General features: G+C 43.0%; 1 protein-coding gene across 1 annotated transcript in view; it reads right to left on the reverse strand.

Annotated features, from left to right (window-relative positions):
• Positions 1–19,703, reverse strand: part of Ebf2 (EBF transcription factor 2) — a 198,827-nt gene that overhangs the window by 53,375 nt on the left and 125,749 nt on the right. The window contains exon 7 of the mRNA XM_034497801.3: positions 6,086–6,167. Within this exon, the coding sequence (XP_034353692.1) occupies positions 6,086–6,167 (82 nt within the window). The remainder of the gene's footprint in view (positions 1–6,085; positions 6,168–19,703) is intronic.

A 19,703-nucleotide genomic window follows, 5' to 3' on the forward strand; every position in this document is an offset into this window, starting at 1 on the left:
AGTAAAAGACCGCTGGAACTAAAAACAAATCATTTGGTGGAACTTAAAGGGATTGATTGGAGGATAATTTTAAGATATCTGGAGTCCCCCTCTTTATCCTCATATTTATCCTATGATAATCCTGCCCTCCATTTTGATTTGGAGGGAGAAAGCATATCAATAATGATTTGGGGGTAGTATACATATCAAAGAGACCAACACCAGAATAGCTTAATGGAAAATCTGACGTTGCCTATAGGATGGAAGACACCCCAGCCCTCTATAGAAATGAGTGCCCCCATCTTGCATGGCTGGTCTGTCGGTATCATAGGTAACCTCTGCAAACTGCTGGGAAGAACACTCACACTTAACTATAGTTCCAATGATGAGCATAACTGAACTCTGTGTCGTACTCACTGACCATATATGGCTGAGCTCCAGCAGGCACCACCAAGACAACTACACCATGCAGGGCTCCTTCCAAAAAGATTGCGGAGGGAGAAGCAGGCCTGGGCTTTGGAAAGCATTTGAAAGCATTCACAAATTCTACTTCCTGTATCCCGCTGAAGATGGAGATGGCTAGCCTTTGGGGTTGCCTGTGCTAGGTCTCCAGCACACAGAATGTTCTCTGTGATGTTTGTAGATGAATAACTAATTGGATGAGGGCATGCAGGTTTTCACGATGACCTGGCACAGACCCAGCTTGCCTATCAGTGATGGAGACTTAACAACAATGAGCCCAAAACTGTTGTCAACTCTACATGTGCTTTAGAACGTGAATGTGAGAAACAGCAATGTTTTGACTTGTCCCTGGGTTTAGTAACTGCCTGTTTTCTGTCTATATGGCAGAGAAGTAAAGAATGGGGCTCGTTCTGACTTAGCTTACACTGGAAATCAGTGTTCTTATCAGGGGGGTCCCTGGAAATCCTAACTTCTTTCTTTACCTTTTTTTTTCTTCATTTCTCTCTTAAAAATGGAGTGAACAACTGTGTGATAATCCCTCCAGAGTATCTTTATGATTCTATGTACAGGTGAGACCATACAAACTACATTCAAGCAGCATATACTGGAGAGACAAATACCAGTTGCCAGAAAATGTGGCAATTGTCAGAGGTTGTGGAGAATGGTGTGTTGGCCAAGAAACCAACAGCTCTGAGGAGCTGAAAAACGCCCCACTAAGAAGGTGACATGCAGATGTGATCCTGAAGGGTGGGGAGTCAGCAATTAGAAAGCAGTGGATTCTCAGAGAGATGTGCGCATGCGCGAAGATGCCATCTTAGAAATGTGAGCATGCGCGTGGATGCCAAGATGGAAGAGAAAGCAGTGGGGTGTGCGTGTGAGTGGTAGTTGATGATATATGGGAGCTTCCTGGGGTGAGGGAGCAGGAAGGTTTGTCTGAGGTAGAGAGACTGAAGCAGGGTGCTTTATCAACCTTTTAGAATCTGGGTTTTGTGTTGTTAGCCAGTAGATAACCATGCAGTGTTTTAATCGATCACTTTGTCATTAGAGTTGACAGGGGATTGGTCTAGGAAAGAGTGGAAGGACCCATCAGAGAGAGGGGTGGGTTTGCCAGACACTTGGGAGAAGGAAGAAGTGATCCTTTACCAGTGGAAGAGGAGGAAGTTAATCAGGGGCTATGTGTTGAGCCATATTTGAGCGCAGGCCCCTTAGTCATTGAAGGGAAGATGCTCCGGGAGGCAGATGAAGCTTTAGCTACAGATCCAAAGAGGATGGAGTATGGGGCTATGGAGCCAGAAGTCACCTGGGAACAGGCAACACTTAAACCCAAGAGGGGCTGAGAGATTGAGGCAGGATCCTGTGTGGACAGAGTGCTGAAATCAGGGGCTGATATACACTGAAGATACCACTTGGTACTAGACGAACTTCATTGCTTTAGAACAGGAGCCCATGGAACCCTGGGTCATGCTCTGGAGAATTTCTATAAGGTTAAGCTTTTTATGAAAATCTAGTTCCGTGTTGGCAAGATTCCCAAAGGGACTGGAGACAAGGGTTAAGACTCAGATATTTCCACAGACAATTGTCATCAATTAATTACATGTCCTATGGTCTTTAGGATTTGAACAGAACTGAAGAGATTGATTCAGTCCTGGAAATATGCTTCATATAATGATTTAGTCTTATTCAATGACTTGCAGGAGCTTGGGGGTAAAGATTCTTGGTACTATTAGTTTTAGGAGACGAGAAAATATTTGATTAGGTTCATGGTTTTTCGAGAAATGCTTGTGTTCTGTTCAAATTTGCACAAAAGCATTCTTCGACCAAATAGGTGTTTGGTCATTAGTGGAAATTATTTTACTATGAGGCAGAGAACTATCACCCTTGTCAATCTGGATGACACATGTGATCCAGTCCTCTGTAGATGGCTCTTCCACCTCTGTTCTCACCTACTATCCCTGGCTTTGTGTCACGTTTGAAATCCGATCCCGTTTCTCAGTTGACCATAACAGCACACAGGCAATCCCTACTTCAGGAAAATCTTCCCTGCATAAAAGAGCTGCTGTTGACCATTACTTTCTTCCTGGAATCTGAGAAGTCCTAAAATTGCTAGGTCACACAGCTAAGGAGGACCCCCACTATGTATCTTAGGTACATAATGAATTCTTGCAACTCAACAATAAAAAAGGAGGTCTGGTTTCAAAACGAGCAGAGGACTTAAATGGGCATCTTCCAAAGGAGATGAGCAAGTGAGAGGTAAGTATCACAAATGGTGTTTGGCAGAACTTGCTTTAGTCCTGAGTGACTGACAGATTGAAACAGTCATGAGATTCCATCCTACTACTGTACAGTGACTCGTTTTCAAAATAAAACATGGGCCTGGAGAGAAAGCTTAGCAGTTCTGAGCGCATGCAGCTCTTGCAGAGAGCCAAGTTCAGCTCCCAGCACCTATGTTGGGCGGTTCACAACTGCCTGTAACTCCAGCTCCAGGTGAGCCGACAACCTCTTCTGGCCTCTTCAAACACTGCACTTACTTACACACACACACACACACACACACACACTTATGAATAAAATAAATCTTTTGTTAAAAATGTAATAAAGCCACGAGGAATTAGAAAAACTGCTGTCTTCACACATGACTGCTAGGAATCCAAACTGGTGCAGCCACTGTGAATAAGAATTTGGCAGTTTCTCAAAAAGTTAAAGATAGACCTACCCCGTGATCCAGAAATGCTACTCCTAGCTCTGTCCCCAAGAGAACTGAAACATATGTTCCAAAAACAACTCAATATCACAGAAGCTTTAAAGGCATAAAACACAAATGTTAGTTAACTAAATAATGGATAAGCAAAAAACGATCTACACAGACAGTGGAATAGTATTCAGCTATAAAAAAGAATGAGGCACTGCTACCTTACCAACTTTAAAAACACCATGCTATGAAAGACCCCTGAAATATTGAGAGATTTGATTTGTATAGATTTATATGGAATAAACCCATAAAGGCAAATAGCAGATCAGTGGCTTCAGATAACTGAGAAGAAACAAGAAGTGGGAAGCACAGAGTAATTCAAAAGGTGATGAGAATGTTCTGGAATCAAAAGTGGTGGTCACACAACACTGTCAATGTGTTAAAGGCACATGTACTGATATGCACACACTAAAGTACTCAGGATGGAGGTGTGTGTTGTACATAAACATCGCCTTAACGTAAATTTAAAATGTGAAATAAAATGAACAGGTGATGTTATGTTGGCCCTGGAGATAACCAGATCCCAGAATTCATAAGCTTTTCCATACACTGCTCATCCACGAAAAGGCTAAACTACACTCAGAAAGGCTGAGGCGTTCCGGTAACTCTGAAGTCAGCACTGTTAACTCTCAGCCAGTTAAGCACATTGACAGAGTAACCCTCACTTAGCAAAGTCCTGGAGAAACAAGCAACGCTGGTGTGCATCCGCCTCATGAGGACATTTCTAAATTGGAGGTGGGGGTGAAAAATCAGAGTGGTCCAGTATATAACCATCACATTTCTTAGAGGCTCTTTACATTATAAACTCTGCCCATTACAGTAGCATAAGATAGCCGGAGGATCGAAGCTGCCCGCTTCTTTTTCTCTGGGCTGTGTTTCTTACAACAGTGTAGCAAATGGTTACTCCTGGTGGCAATTTGAGACTCTGGTACTATTCACTCTTCTTTAGCAAAAAGATTATTTAACTTTGTGGTAACATTTGGAACCCTGGGTATGGTAAATTCCCAGGGTTGGGGACCTTCCTGCATATTCCCAAGAATGTGACTGCATTTCTGCTTGATTTCCTATGAATCAGCAGAGAAATCAGAGTGAGGAATAGAGAGAAGCAGACAGCATTAAGCATTATCACTACAACTCTGTGTGTGTGTGTGTGTGTGTGTGTGTGTGTGCACGCGTGCATGTGCATGTGCATGTGCATGTGCATGTATTGGGCCAGGCAGCGGTGGTGCAGATATTTAATACCAGTACTCAGGGGGCAGAGGTAGCCAGATCTCTGAGTTTAAGGCCAGCCTGGTCTACATAGCAAGTTCCAGGACAGCCAAAGCAACATAGAGAAACACTGTCTCAAAAAACTAAAGATAAATAGATGGATAGATAGATAGATAGATAGATAGATAGATAGATAAACAATAGGTAGAATAAACAAAATAAAATATGTTTGGTTTGCAGCTCAGTGACTACAGGGCTGTGGTTTGCATCTCAGTGACTGCAGGACTTCGGTTTGCATCTCAGTGACTGCAGGACTGCGGTTTGCAGCATGGTGACTGCAGGACTGCGGTTTGCAGCATGTGCACTGGCCTACTGGATGCCCAGCCCTCCTCATGATTTTTCTCTTCTGTTTGCTCTCACTCCTTCCTACCTCCCTTTGCTTCTCTCTTTTTTACTTTCTTCTCTTTTCAGTACTGGAGGGTTGAACCCAAAGCTCCCCAAGCCAAGCAAACACTCTATCCCTGAGCTACACCCTGGGCTCCTGTTAGTTCTTCAGCGTTTCTGTCCCCAACACCCTTTTGACATTTGGCTTCACATTAGACATTTTCCCAAGGACAGGCGAGAACAGACATAACTTCTGGATTCCAGTATGAAGTAAATGGTATCACTCCTTACGGAAAAACAATTGCCCATTTCAAGGCCACAACAAAACATAAACCCAGAAGCTTTGGCACTTGTACACCCATAATCTCGGAGGTCTTTGACCAATCATCCTGTTTCTGGTATCTTCTTTCTCGGAACAGGGCTAAGTTTCAGAATCATCTAGAACCTTCACTCTCTTGAGGCACTAGGCTAGCCAGCCCCACTTTTCACCCCTTTGAATTATGAGCTTCAATACCATGCTTTAATACATTTTTATTTTCTATAGGGAACAGAGCTCCACATACTCAGGGCAGGCATGGATGGCAGAAGAACCATTTGTTGAGTTAAATACAGTCCTTCTGATCATCAGAAAGGGAGCCGAGCAGCTGGCAGCACTCGCTCCCAACTCTCACCCAACACTGCTCCAGCTCTGTTTATTAGCTGTCTCCTCAGCCTGTCAGTGGCAGAGGTGATGAAATCGGAGGCAGATTTCACTGTCAGGCAGCTGGGTCACTGTCCCCAGGGTCTTGTTGTCATGCTGCGGTCTTAAAGTGACCATGGCTGCGTGGATTGCTACTTTCCAACAGGCTGAGAGACCACCGAATAGTTAACTGGTGGAAAAGAAGGACCTGGCTTTTGCTTGTAGAAAACACATAGAGAAGCAGCTTTGAACAATCCCAAGGTGGCTGAGTACCAAGAACATGGCCCCTGCTGCGGGCAGCTGTGAGTGCAAGGGGCAGCCTGAGGGCTGGAAATCAAATCTCTAGCCCGGACTGGTGCCTCTCCCATGAGGCTCTGCCAGTAGAGGCAAAAAAAACCCTAAACACTACAAAATGAAAAAAGCCTCCACCCTAGTAGACAGAGGTTACCATCAATGTTATCTTTTGTGTGGCTAGCACTATCATCGAGGGATGGATTGGAGGGGGGGAGGGAGAGGAGGGAGAGAGAGAGAGAGAGAGAGAGAGAGAGAGAGAGAGAGAGAGAGAGAGAGAGAGAGAGAACAGGGTGACTTATTTAATAGTTGTGATATTCAGGGCTCCTTACCTGGAACCGTCTCATGTCCCTTGGGTTTCCCGCTGTTTTCAAACAATTCTGATTGCACTTCAGGAAAAATTTTAAAAAGAATCTGTGAAAAGAAAGCAATGTGTTACTTTTTTTTCAGTAAACATTTTTAAACGAGAGACTCTATCTGTGTTCTATTAGATTTGATTTGAGGGAAAAAAATATAGGTGATTGTGTTTCAGGTCTGGGCAATTTCAACCGGCCATGCCTGGGAGAGGAACGCTGCTGACCCTCTGTAATTTGCAAATTTGGATGTTTTCAATGGCAAGCTCAGAGCCCTCTTGCTCCATCACGGTGGGGGGACTGTTAAGCGGTTCACAATCTGGGCTCTGGTCTGCACACCCACCCGCCTGGAATCTGTACAGCTTTCAGTCTGCAAAAGAGGGCTCCGAGTGCAGCAGTGGCCCCTACTGGACAGAAAGTATCACTTTGGGTTAAAAATGACAGGACAAAGCCCAGAACCTAGGACTCCTCGGGTCTGTACCTTTCGCTGGCCACACAATAACTTCATGCTCACACCTGAAGGTGGTCCCAGAGTTTCCCACAACATGTGCAGAAATAATAAAACACTATATAATTATCTAAAGCTTAAGTCCACCAGGCCAGGATACCCCAGGCATTCATGATTCATAGCAAATAGGAATGACCCCTCAGTCCCTCTAGAGATGACCCAGACAAACACAGATCATGATCTGTGGGTATTGTTTGTAAGACATGATTTTTCTTTTTTGAGGCCTACATTCCATTAAACAATCCGTGTCATTGCAAAACTGGGCACCTTGCTCAAGTTACACCATCGCACCAATCAAGAAATATGGCAAAAGGAACCTTTGCAGCAATTTGCTTCATTCCTATTTAAAAATTTTTTTTTGTTTCAAAATAAATAAGTTTTTCATTTATTTCACTTGCAGAGTCCTTTAAAAAAAAAAAAAATCCAGCTTTTGCAGTGCTGAAGTCCCAGGTGAGCTAGGCCTATTTCCCTTTCTGTTACTATGACAACGAAATTTTACCGCAGTCCCAAGGTCCCTTCAGAACTCTCGCATCTACGCCTTGAATTAGAACTTTAAAGGAAAAGATATACATTTTCCCCAGGATTTACCAATAAAAATAAGTAGAAATGAACTAGTCTTAGGAAAATTCTGTTTTAAAAGCACAGGTTGGTAAGAGGCTCTTGGCATGACCTTCTGCTTGTTGTTTGTTTTGTTTTAAACAACCACACAAAAGAATTTGAAAGCACTCCAATTAACTGTATGTTTCACTAATAATAATAATAATAATAGTAAGCCAATGAGAAGATGCCAATAAGGTAATGGATGGAGGGGAGAATTGCTCTATCTTGTTTCTGAAACTCTTAATTTTTGCTAAAAACACTGGGCAACATGCTCCCAACCCTATCTGTGAATAAGGTTGGGTACAAATTTGGAAATGGTGGTTACATTTTTTCCCATTATTTAACATCTGGTTTGGGCTAGTCTCCGGGGCTGTCTTGTATAGGGTATGTGGGTGGGCAGGCATGGCTTTCTGTGTCATGGAGGTGTGGGGTGTTGATCAAAATTCTCCAGAAGGATCAGGCAAAGGAATCAGTTCAGTGCTATGCACAGTCTGGAACGCTTATACCTGCTCCTGCTTTCACAAGTGCAGGGAGTGTCTGCCTGGGCTAACTTGGGTAGGCTTGGAAAGGAGAGGGGCTTTTGTTTAAGTCAGGACTGAATGCAAGCACTTTGGTTCTGGGTGGAGACATGTATCTGTACACTCACCACATGACCGCTTACAAACCCTCAGAACTGCTCCGAGGATCCATTACAATCTTGACTTGCTCGCTGGAGCCTCTTTCCAAGCAAGACCCCCACAGCCACCCCACACCATATCTGCTCCCCAACACACACTTGCCAGAGGTCATTTACATCTCTCTCCATGTCAAAGCCAGGTTGAGTGCATCTTCTCCTTGTTTGCTCCTTGGTTTTTGAAGTTTTGCTTTTTAACAACTGGGCTCCAGATAATGTGTTCTGCCTGCCCTATGTGCACTTTCCTCTCCTCCCCCACTCCTGTTCCCAAAAAGGGTCTGGTGAAAGCATTAATGTTCACCGAGCCATTACTACGGGAATGGTGTGGTAGGTGGAAAAGTGTGAAAGAGATAAATGTTTACATAAAATCCGGTTGATTTAGGGAAACACTCTGCCTGGTGAAAGGCTTTATTCATTTTAAATTAGAACCCTAAACAGTTCTTCGGATGGAAAACACCCAATTTTGATTCTCTTGCTTGTCTGAGGGCTGTTTGCAACCTCTACAGCAGACCCCTGCATACCAAGGATATAGCATTTGGCTCACAAAGGGGAAAGAAGCTGTGGAAAAGACGAGTGGGGGGATGGGGAGATGTTACATTATTAAATATATAACTGCTAAGTGGATAACATTGCAAGTGCTGCTGTAGATGTTTTTACATGTGAATTTAAAAATTAATTAAAAGAAATTCTAAGGCTTACAAACATTGTCAAATCTTCTCTCAATATTTTACTGATGTCTTCTGCCATACACACACACAACATGCACACACATGTGCATACACACAGATACACACACACATGCACACACACACACACCCCACATGTGCATACACAGAGATACACACACCACACATACACACATGCACACACACACACCCCACATATACACACATGCACACACACACTACATGTGCATACACACAGATATGCACACACACACAGCTTTTACCAACTGCTTGGTGCAAAACTCTTCACACTCCATATCATCTATTTGCCACAGAGTAACTTGCAAGGAACATATTCTCTCAGAATCCCCTGAGTCTTGATCCCTCCAAAACCAGAGGTGCCTGGAGAATGTCAGCCCTCTCTATTCAGAAACAGAAAACCCCCCAAAAATTCCAAGATTCAGACCAAATGTGCTGATTCTCCTCAGAAAAGGGAGTGGTTCCCACTTTTTCTAAACAACAGTGACTTCATGAATATCATAAGCACTTAGCTGCAGTTTGCCAGCCTTCTGACTACATTCCTAACTAGTGAACCCAAATAACAGCAGGGGTAGCCTTGCTTTTGGAGAAAGAGATATGGAGATGTGGGGCCAATGACTGAACTCCAGAGCCTGGCGTTCCAGCCGGATTCCTAGATACTGAGGCAGTGCCATGTCCCAGAAGGCTTTGCTCCACTCTAACAAACACCTGCTGGAATTGAGCTAGCCTTGACCTTGTGACCAAACCCCTTCTCTGGGCAGAGAGTTAGTTTTTCTGACTGTTAAAGGAAACGTTTAACTGGACTATTCTGGAGTTCATTGCAACATCAATGTTCTATGATAGGGAAAATTAAATTAAATAAAAGGGGCAGAAGTGAGAACCTAACAGAAAGACCTACTTTGGGATAAGAACCTATTGATAACAAAAGAAAAGAAATAAAATTAAAAGTCCACTGTACTGTAGTGGAATTTAAAATCCATGAGTTGTTCATGTCTGGGATTTTCCATTTCATATTTTTTGGGCCACAGTTGACTATGGGTAATTGAAACTCAAAAAGTGAGGCCATAGAGAAAGAGATACCATATTGTACTTGGTACTCAGGGCATCATTTTAAGTCTCCAAACAATTCTCTCAGCGAAGAGTCATCTCATGAGTCACGGAAATGAAGGCCTCAGGTATTTGAGAAAATTGTCAGGAATCAGTGTGAACATAAAATTGGAACCTGGATCTCTCTGGCAACCAGCGCCATCTGGTGCTCTCTGTTCTTTACACCATGGTGATGGCTGTATCATCACCACCAAAAAGCACTGAAGTACCCATTTCAAAGGTCAGCATCATGATAGGCAAATTACATCTCAATAAAGCTGCTAAGTTTCTCTCTCTAGAAAACTGTCTAAATAAAGGGGGAAAGAATAAATAAATAAACAGGGCAATGAGGAAGGGGGAATCTGGCACCCTCCCAAGAAGATGAATTGCACCCAAGAAGAAAACATTAGGTCAAAGATGGTTACCAAGAAAAACGCCCTTGACTTTGAAAACCTCTGTTGGTTCTGTTTCTTGCCTCATTTGATTAATGGGTTTTAAGTGTGTTCTGGATGCCATGAAAGGTCACACCCAGTGGCAAAGGTCTTGGTGTTGTGAAGCACACAACCAAACTACTCAGAATGTGCTTGCTCCAGAGTCTCAAATGATTCTAGAAACATCTAGACATGAATCCAAATAAGATCAAAGCTTATTACATGATGTTCAAGGAAATATGTTTTTCCTTTCCAGTCTCTGGGATATTAGGATAGTCTGCATTGTTTAAGAACACAATGAAATTCTCAGATGGCTTAGACATGTCCTGACCCATCTTGAATAGAAATTGAATTTCAAACTAAATATACAATACAGATCAAAACTAATGCCCAATGGTTGAGGCAGATGTACCACAAAATCACAGAAAGGACAACTATTGGACATCCTTCTAAGACTCTAGGACTCTGAGCTCATATTTGAGGATCCCAGGCAGTGTCCTGCCTCTCAGGGCTTATAGAATAGACTGCTCAGCATATCTCTGATTTTAAAATCTAAGATCAAATTCTTTATTTAAATTTTCTGATACAAAACCTTGTCAGTCACCCACCATAGAAGACGACCCGAGCAAAACCATACACAGCTGTGCACACTGAGGAGATGCACAGTAGAAACAGCTGCCATTACAAAGAACTTCGCTCCGTGTAAAATGGCTCCCTTTGAAGCTTCATTCCTGACTCCCTTCAAACAAGAAAGTCTAACTTCTTAAGTTCTAGAAAGAGATTCTGTCATGACATAACCATGTCTCATATGCCATAGACAAGATAATGCCACACGTGCTCAAAAGGCCAAGAACAATAATGTTTCTACTTGACAGCCACAAAAGCAGGCAGATTCTCTAAGCTGAGCCAAATGTCTGGTTATTGTATTCTCATAGATCATGTGGGTACATAAAGGTAGGTGTCCATTGATTTTTTGAGGAAGACACCTTTTATCTGGATTAGCTATTGAAACTTTTTTTAAAAGCCCAGTAAATGAAAATACAATTGGCTTTCATTGCTCATGTGTGATTCAAGAAAAACAATAGCTCCTTTCCCTTAAAGCACTCTCAATGCATTTCAGCTACTAAATGTATGGATGTCCACACTGGACAACAAAGTGCCAAGGAAAAGGAAGGGATGGGTTCTCTCTTCTCCTAGGATTTTTTTCCATATAGTCTCATCCTTCAGGAGATCTAGCAATCTAGTCTCTGGTATCAAGGTGAGAAGCTATGCTAGATGGACACACGGACCCTGAGGAAGCCTTCATGGGGTTGGCTTTCCCTTGTGTCTAGTGACAAACACCAGAATGCTTTCTCTAATCTAGATCTTTAGTGTTTTTTCTGGGCCTTCCAGCATTTAAGAGAATGCTGTCTTCACTCACTCACTCACTCACTCACTCACCCACCCACTCAATCAATCAATTAGTAAATGCCTCCAAAAGACTCCAAATTCAAGACTCATAAGGCCCAGCCTTGGCCTGAAGATAAAATAACTTTGAAGTCTGGTCCATGAGGAGTCTGCCCAGCTCCCTGAAGCTTTAAGGACCCAGTGAAAACTCTCACAGCTCATAAGAAAGACTGAATGGCCAAGCTCCCAGTGGTCTCTTCTCACCTCCAGAAACAAGCTGTGGGTATAGTATGGGAGAGGTTGGTATTTGAGGTTTGCATAAGCGAGGTTGAAGCAACTAGTAAGAAGGCCCAACAAGATTCAAGGGCAGAGTGGATGAGAAGTTCTGACTGACTGTCTTTAGTGGCCATCTGATAATTTCAGTATCCATGAATAGTGAAATGGTTAGGAATGATGAGGGATGGTCCCAGCCATTTTTTTTTTATAAACTGGTGTTTTATCTTCTCCATTTAATTTAAAAAGGAAAAAGGCATTTAAACTAATAAACATGATACATAATCAGAGAGGACTATTCCTGTTCTACTCAGACATTCTTAAAGAAGAAATGTATTATCATTAACACAAATTGACCTGGATTATTTCAGTAAAAGGCTACTGGGATTTGAAATTTAAAAAATTTTCGAGACTAGCTCTCACCATGTAGCTCTGGATAGCCTGGAACTCACTATGTTTATCAGGTCAGCCTCGGATTCACAGAGATCCACCTGCCCGAGTTCCCCATGTGCTGATTAAAGGTGCACGCCATCACATTGGGGCCATAGAAATGTTTTTAACCAACATTTGTTCTTGCTTTCAATGCTATCAACTTCCCTAGCCCTCTTCACTCAAAGTCTGTGCTGACAGTAATAATAATGACCTGTGTTCTTGGCCCCTGTTATATCACCTGCCATGCGTGTAGTTTCATTAAATCCTTGAGACTTGAAGAGAGCATATTAATGTCCTGGTTCTATGGAGAAGCTCAAAACTTCTCTAAAGTTACCAGATTAACTATCCAAGGTGAACACACTCATCCGTGGAAGAGTAGGTAGAGAGCCAAGCTCCAGCCTCTCTGACTCTTAGCAAATTGTTACTCCATGGGGAATCTGTTTAGGCTCCTAACACACTGCCAAGCAGCTCTTTGCTTTGGGGATGCGCACCCCAGAGGTCTCCATTGGGACCATCATGTCAGTTCCATCTGGAAACAAGTGTGGAGTCACTCCTCTCTTTGCAAAACCAAACAAGCACATAAACACAAAGTGCTTATTGTTTCTATCAGGGTCCAGAAAGTTCTGGCACCCCAGTGGTGATTGAAGCGTGTAGAAGAAAATAGGAACTCCATCAGACACTTAGAAGACATCTCAAGAGTTCAGATAAGCTAAGGAAGCATGGCCCCAAGAGCTGCAAGGCCCAAGAGAAAACCCAGAAAGATGCTCAATCCAATGAGGAAGAGGCAAACCATTTGCTCCCCAAACTTCATGGAGGAAGAAGGCTGAAATCAGTGGCATATGGGAAGCTGACCACGGTCTTAGAAAACACTGAACTTGCGTTTTAAGGAATTAAGAGAAAGAATGCTCTCCATTGGGAGAGATTTTCAAATAGACCAACTACTTCCTTTGACAGCTGATAACTCCAGGGTCATGTGTGGCAGCTAAAAGGAAGCCCTTACCAAACCTCTGTCACATGACTTCAGTGCCGCTGTGAATAGCAGTGTGATTATTGCTGCTTAATATTCATCATGAAATTAGGGACTGCCCAAGGCCAGTATTCACTATTCATGTAAAATGTCTGGGTGAGTGCCTGGCATGCAGTGAGACAGAGTCCTTTGCTAGGCAGATTTCTATCCCTCTCCTCTGTGTTGCACCTTCCACTCCCATGATACTTGTGGGGGAACACATGTGTGTACATGTAGGGACCAGAGGAACATACAAGTGCATATGTTTTCGTCCATCAATTCCTATCTTGCTTTTTTGAGACAGGGTCTCTCCTTGGCATGGTAGTCTCCACTGTAGCTGGCCGGTCTGTAAGCCCTGGGCATCCTCGTGATACCATCTCCCCAACACTAGCATCATAGGCATGTACCAGCACACACTAGGATTGCACACCTTCATCAATGCACATTCAGATTACATGTACATGCTAACACACTGGTTCTTTCGTGGGTTCTGAAACTCAATTTTAAATCCTCATCTTTGCAAGCAAGCGGTTTACCAGATGAGCCCACTCCCTGCTATATTTTAAAACATCACTACTCCACAGGGAATTATCGTAAACTTAAGTTTGGTTCTCTCAGGACAGGGTGTCCCTCCAATACTACTATGTACTCTCTACTTGAACCTCCCTAATTGTTGAGGGACATATTAAAAAGGAAAAAAAAATAATCCAGTCCAACAAGATTACAGGGGAAAAATGACAAAAGGTGACTGGTGAAAGTCCTCCACACTGCAATAAAACTGGCCAGTAATCAGAGTAAACACATAGCTTCTAGCTGGCAACAGGCCCTCAGGATCATTTTCGATTCCTTGTGTACTTCAGTGACAAGCTCCTGGAAGAGGCATTTCAGTTTGGCAATAGATCGTTGCTCCTCAACATGGTGCCTCCTGGGTAGGATCTGTTGTATTCATTTAGGCACCAGGAGGCAGGACTTCCCCCTACTGTGTGACTGTGTAAATCTGACTCCCCTATTGATAGACTTTATTTCAAAGCCATTTCCTGATGCCTTCTGGAGGGTCTCCCACAACCCCAGCGGCAAACACTTGACTGCACAAAGCCACTAAGCTGTAAAAGCAGGGTGTCGCCTCTTCTCACTGCCCTCTTAATCCTGACCAGGAACAACGCACGTTGGCTGCTCAAGGCTCAGACATGGACGTTTGTATTGTACTCCATATCCAGTCCCATTCCCCTATATCCCATTATTCAGCACCATAGAGAAAACATGTCTCAGGAAAAGTCTCCAGTTTTGCACTCAGATCAAAATCTGACGCCATTAATGAAACTTGATTACAGAGCTCTTTGGGTTTGAAATGGAAAGAAAGCCAAACCTAAGAATGAGTTTGTCATTTTAATTGTCTCTGAAGGTATCTCTGGGGGATCCTGGCAACATACTTAGATCTACCTTTTTTTTTTTAAATCTTTTTTTCTCTTAATTCCAGTGCTGGGAATCAAACCCTGGACCTTGCGACTGCTATGCAAGCATTCTACCACTGAGCCATACCCCAATCTTTCTTTAACTTTCAAACCAGGTCTTCTTTCTTTGCCCTGTCCCTTTCTTTCCTTTCTCATCACCGAAAGGGAAAGAACCCACTAAAACCAAATCACCTACACACTTGCTACACACACACACACACACACACACACACACACACACACACACACACACACGCTACACACACACAATCGCTGAGACTTCAGAGTGTAGTCCTTCTACTACAATGACTCCTTGGATGGAGGAGAGAAATGAAGTTATTAGCCAGTCATCAGCTTAATGGGTCCTCAGCCTCAGTCCCTGTCAATCTTGGCCTCCCCTCCCCTTTCCCTCTGGTTCTCTGCCCTCCCAGCTAAACTCATCTATGCTAGGCTGAGCAGTGAACACCGATTACACCAGGAGCCCTTTGCTGCTGCCTGGTCCACTGGTTTTTACTGTTTTGCCAGATGGTTGAGGCCAGTGTGTAAAACTCTCTACCCTACCATTAATTCATAACTCAGTAATAACTTTCCCACGACTCCGGGAAATTGAAATGAAGTGCAAATGTGAATATTTGGAAAGGGAATCAAGGTTGAACAACTATTTTACACCTGCCAAATTTGATACCAGGGAGACCAAAAAAAAAAAAAAAAAAAAAGCCCAATTTCAGCAGACTGGAATGTACCTCTCCTTAAACCGAAGGCAGCAAAGTACTACAGGGAAGGTGAGGAAGGAAGATGAGTGGGTGCATGTCTCCCAGTGCCACTCTCCCTCCACAGTCTTTAGTTTTTGGTTTGTACCTATTGCACACCTATGAGTTCACTCACTAGTGACCTTGAGCATCTCGGTAACATTAGGCTCATCTGACAGCTTCAGAGATTAACAGATACGAGTGCATTCTCTTGCTAAGACAGGACACCATCCAATGTTTGTTAGCATCATTAAACTAAAACTGACTTTTCACCTGCTCCCATACCATATGCAGCTGCAAATTTTTAAATTAAACTATGAAGCCATGCATAAATTTACATATATTACAGACTAGCCTCTCCATTTAACATGCAAATGTACTCCAATGTTTCAGAACACCTTCTGTCGCTAATTAATTTGCTGAATTATAATTAGACTAATCCTGCATAATTAATAAGCACAGATTTTTTTTTAATTTGTAAGCAGCTTGAGGAGATCATTCACTTCCTTCTATAAACTGCTAAGTAAGTGTTAAAAAAAATCTGGAAGGAACATGTGTGAAAAGGTATGTTTGATGTCGCATACAAACTCAAACTAGCATGGAAGATGCAGAAGTCAGTATTGATAATGGTACATTTTTGAAGCCAGCACTCAAACAATCAAAAAAAAAAAAAAAAATCACACTCAGAGGATGGGGACTAAGTCTCCCTTTGTCTCCTTGTATATATAGTGTTTCATTCTTTGCCGTCTATCCGTCGGATCTTCCAAGATCAGAGAGGCGGGAGAGGATTAAAGTTACCGTATGTTGTGTTAGATGAGATAATGCTATTAACATTATTATTATTAACTGTATATCAAAACACTCTGTGCATGCTGGGGGCTTAGAAGCCTCTTTGATGGTATTTGGAATCATTTTCATTTTAGCTGCCAAAAACACCGGAGATCTGTCTAGTGGAAACAATTAAGTTCCATTAGTACTGTATCCATTCAGTGATGATTATAATGAAGGGTCCCTCTTCAATGCAGCGGAGTCGAGTCTAGAAAAGAAAATCCAAAGCAGGAAACTTCATTTGGTCCCCCAACCCCACAGAAGCCAGGCTCGGGAGAGCTCAAGGCCTAGAAAGAGAACATGTTAAAACATTCGATGCAGTTGAAAGAAGACTAGAGAGACAGCCGGGGGAACCCATTGGACGACCAAGGAGAGGTTAAGAAAACTTCAGAGAAAAGGAAAAACTCACTGTGGAAAAAATAGAACTTCAGAATTTCACATAGTATCTCCAGTAACCTAAGGATTGCCTCGCCTGAAGCACTGAGCTTGGGTGCCGAGGTACACCTGGCGCTCTTGAACTTCTAATCACCCTGGTGCTGTCTCCCCAGTGCTGAGTAGGATTCAACTGCATGCTGTTCTCAACCCGTGGGTCTCAACTACATTAGGAAGTCAAAAGACCCTCCCTTTCACAGGGGTCGCCAAAGATCATCGGGAAAACACAGATGTTTGTATTACAATTCATAACAGTAGCAAACTTACAGTTATGAAGTGGCAACGAAAATAATTTTATGGGGGGACGGGGTCACCGCAACACGAGAAACTGCATTAAAGAGTTACAGGAGGAGGAAGGCTGAGAACCCCTGGTGTAGACGCTGATACTACCCCTGGCTTCTTTTCCCCAGTGCTGGGGACAATTCTAGAGCCTCTTGCTAGGAGAGCACTCTACCAACTGATGGACTTATGCAGCCCAAAAAGTGCCTGGTTTCCTGTCACTGTGGTCATTTTATTTTATTTTTTAATAGCGAAGCCTCAAGAGACTTATTGTCTTCAAAACAGGCAACAATCTTCCCAGGGTCACTGCCATACTAAATAGACCCTCCTACTACCAAGAAACCAACAATAGCCAAACGTAAGAGATGAATGAGCTTGTAAGTTGGGAAGAAAGAAGAGAAAATGAGTCGTTGGTCCTCCTCTTGGCCCAAGCAGGAAGTGGATGCCAGGCCTATGCTTATAGGTCAGCTCCGCATTCATGAAGGCTGTTTACACCAGGGACCTCCTCTCCTCATTTGGAGGAAGAGGGTCCATCAGCTACCTCATGGGGCTCTTGAACAACTAACTCGAATGCAAATATATATCTTTTGGGAACATTTGGGGAAAGGCTATGACAATTTTTGTAAGCTAAGGGTCCCTATTGCTGAATAGCCCTTCTGGTCAGTCCTGTTCAAAGAGATTAAATGATTCATAAAAATGCTCCTAAAACGTAAGAAACGGTGTGGGGGAGGGGCAGGGAGTGGGCCGCCATTAGTGGCTCCCTGGAAGGAACACTGGTTTAAGACAAAAAGTATTCCTTTAAAAAAACACAAAAACTAAAACTAAACTAAAAAATGAGATTCATGAAAACTCATTTGGGTGTGCAGGGCTTTCTGTGAACTGTCTGGTATGTCATTTTGAAAAACTGGTATGTAGTTTCTTTACATTTCAGACTATGAGTGTGTCTGGTTTGGGGGGTGGGGTGGGCGGTGGGGTTGAAACAGAAATGCTTACTGGTTAAACTCAAAGGGTAAAATGGAGGGCCTCCAGGGTTCCTCAATGAACTGGCCTGAATAGTCCTTGGATTTGTTGGCGCGGACCTGAAAGTCGAAAAGACTTACAGGGTTCAAGTCCTACCTATAAATGGGCAAGAAGCTTTGTTTAGAGATTATTTTTTCTTCATCTATGCCCAGTAAATCTTAAATTATATACTCATAGGACAGAGGATATTCCTCTGAGAGGAAGCCGTCTTGACTATGGAGTTAGCTCCTTGTGCGGCATTCCTGGGCAATTATCAGAGAGAAGGAGAAACTGAAACCGAGAGCAAGGCATTGAAATGCACAGCCATAAAATGGTTAGCTGAAGCTAACAGCTAACAGCTAACAGTATTCTCCCCTAAAGGAAGTTCCTAAGGAACTTCTCTGGTTTTAATTTTTACCAGGAGGCTTTCCTGAACACGGCTTCTCATTTATGCATCTTTACAAGCCACGCATCCCCCACCCCGACTTTCCCCAGTTCGTACACTCTGGATGCGCGATTTTTAAGTGGGTTTTTTTTTTTTTTTTTAAGTGATGACGACAGCAATCTCAGTTCACCTGGTGAATCTGACAGTGGGCCTCACCTCCAGCCACAGAGACACAGCCACAGTCAGTGTCACCTTCAAGCCAAAAAGGGAAAAGAGAGAATGTGTGCCCTGACAGGTAGCAGGTGGTACATATGGAATTATCATTGGCCATTAACACCAGGTTGGGTGTCACATTAACCACCTTCAGACTGCATTTGCCAACCACATAAAAATATAGGACCGGGTATTTCAATATTCTGTGGCTCCCTTAGCAAAACAGATTTTTCTATTACTTAGAGGTGAAACTGGCTTTCATTAAAAAAAAAAAAAAAAATTTAACTTTTTTTTTTTTAAAGAAGAACTAAACCAAGATGATATAAAAGTGAAACTGGGACAAAAATCAGGTCAAGAGTTTGATACAAAAGCATTCGGATATGGCTAATAATCTTCTAGAGTGTTGTGAGTTTAGGACTCCATGGTTATATTTAGTCTAATGGGACCCCAGTCCCTCAGCCTGCGTGAGATTAGAGGAATCATACATTTATTTTCCAATTTGTTGTACAAACTTTGCTGGCTTTCAGAACCTCTATTCACTCGACAGGAATTACCAGCTTTGTGAAGGTTTCCAGACCTTAGTACCAAAGCCAGGAACTTCTTTGAAAATGTTTTCCCGGGCCTACTCTTTGTTTTTAAAATGGTCTTTAGTAAGCTCACAAAGTATTGGGTCTCACTGTGACATTTCCATACTTGTGTTGTCTTAGTTGTCGTGTCCCCCCCCCCCCTGTCTCCCTCTCCCTCTCCCCTTTCCTCTTTCCTCTCCCTTTTCCTTTTCCCTTTCCTCCCCTAACCCAGCCTTCAGCTTCAGATCACAGGGTCTCCATCACCCTTCTCTTTTTCTCCTCTCATACATCACTCTCTACTGCGTGTGTGTGTGTGTGTGTGTGTGTGTGTGTGTGTGTGTTTGTGTGTGTGTGTGTATCCTGTAGCCCAAGCTGGTCTTGAACTTACTAGGTAGTCAAAGATGAGGATGACCTTGAACTTCTGATCTACCTGCCTATACCTCCCACGTGCTACAATCACAGGCACACACCATGATGCTCAGGCTTCCTGCCTGCTAGGTAAGCACTGTGCCAGCTAAGCTTCATCCCTAGCATGTGTGCATGTATGTATGTGTGCATGTATGTATGTATGTATATGTGTATGTATGCAAATATGC

This window comes from Arvicanthis niloticus, chromosome 3 (genome assembly GCF_011762505.2).
Source record: "Arvicanthis niloticus isolate mArvNil1 chromosome 3, mArvNil1.pat.X, whole genome shotgun sequence".
Classification (NCBI taxonomy): Eukaryota; Metazoa; Chordata; class Mammalia; order Rodentia; family Muridae; genus Arvicanthis; species Arvicanthis niloticus.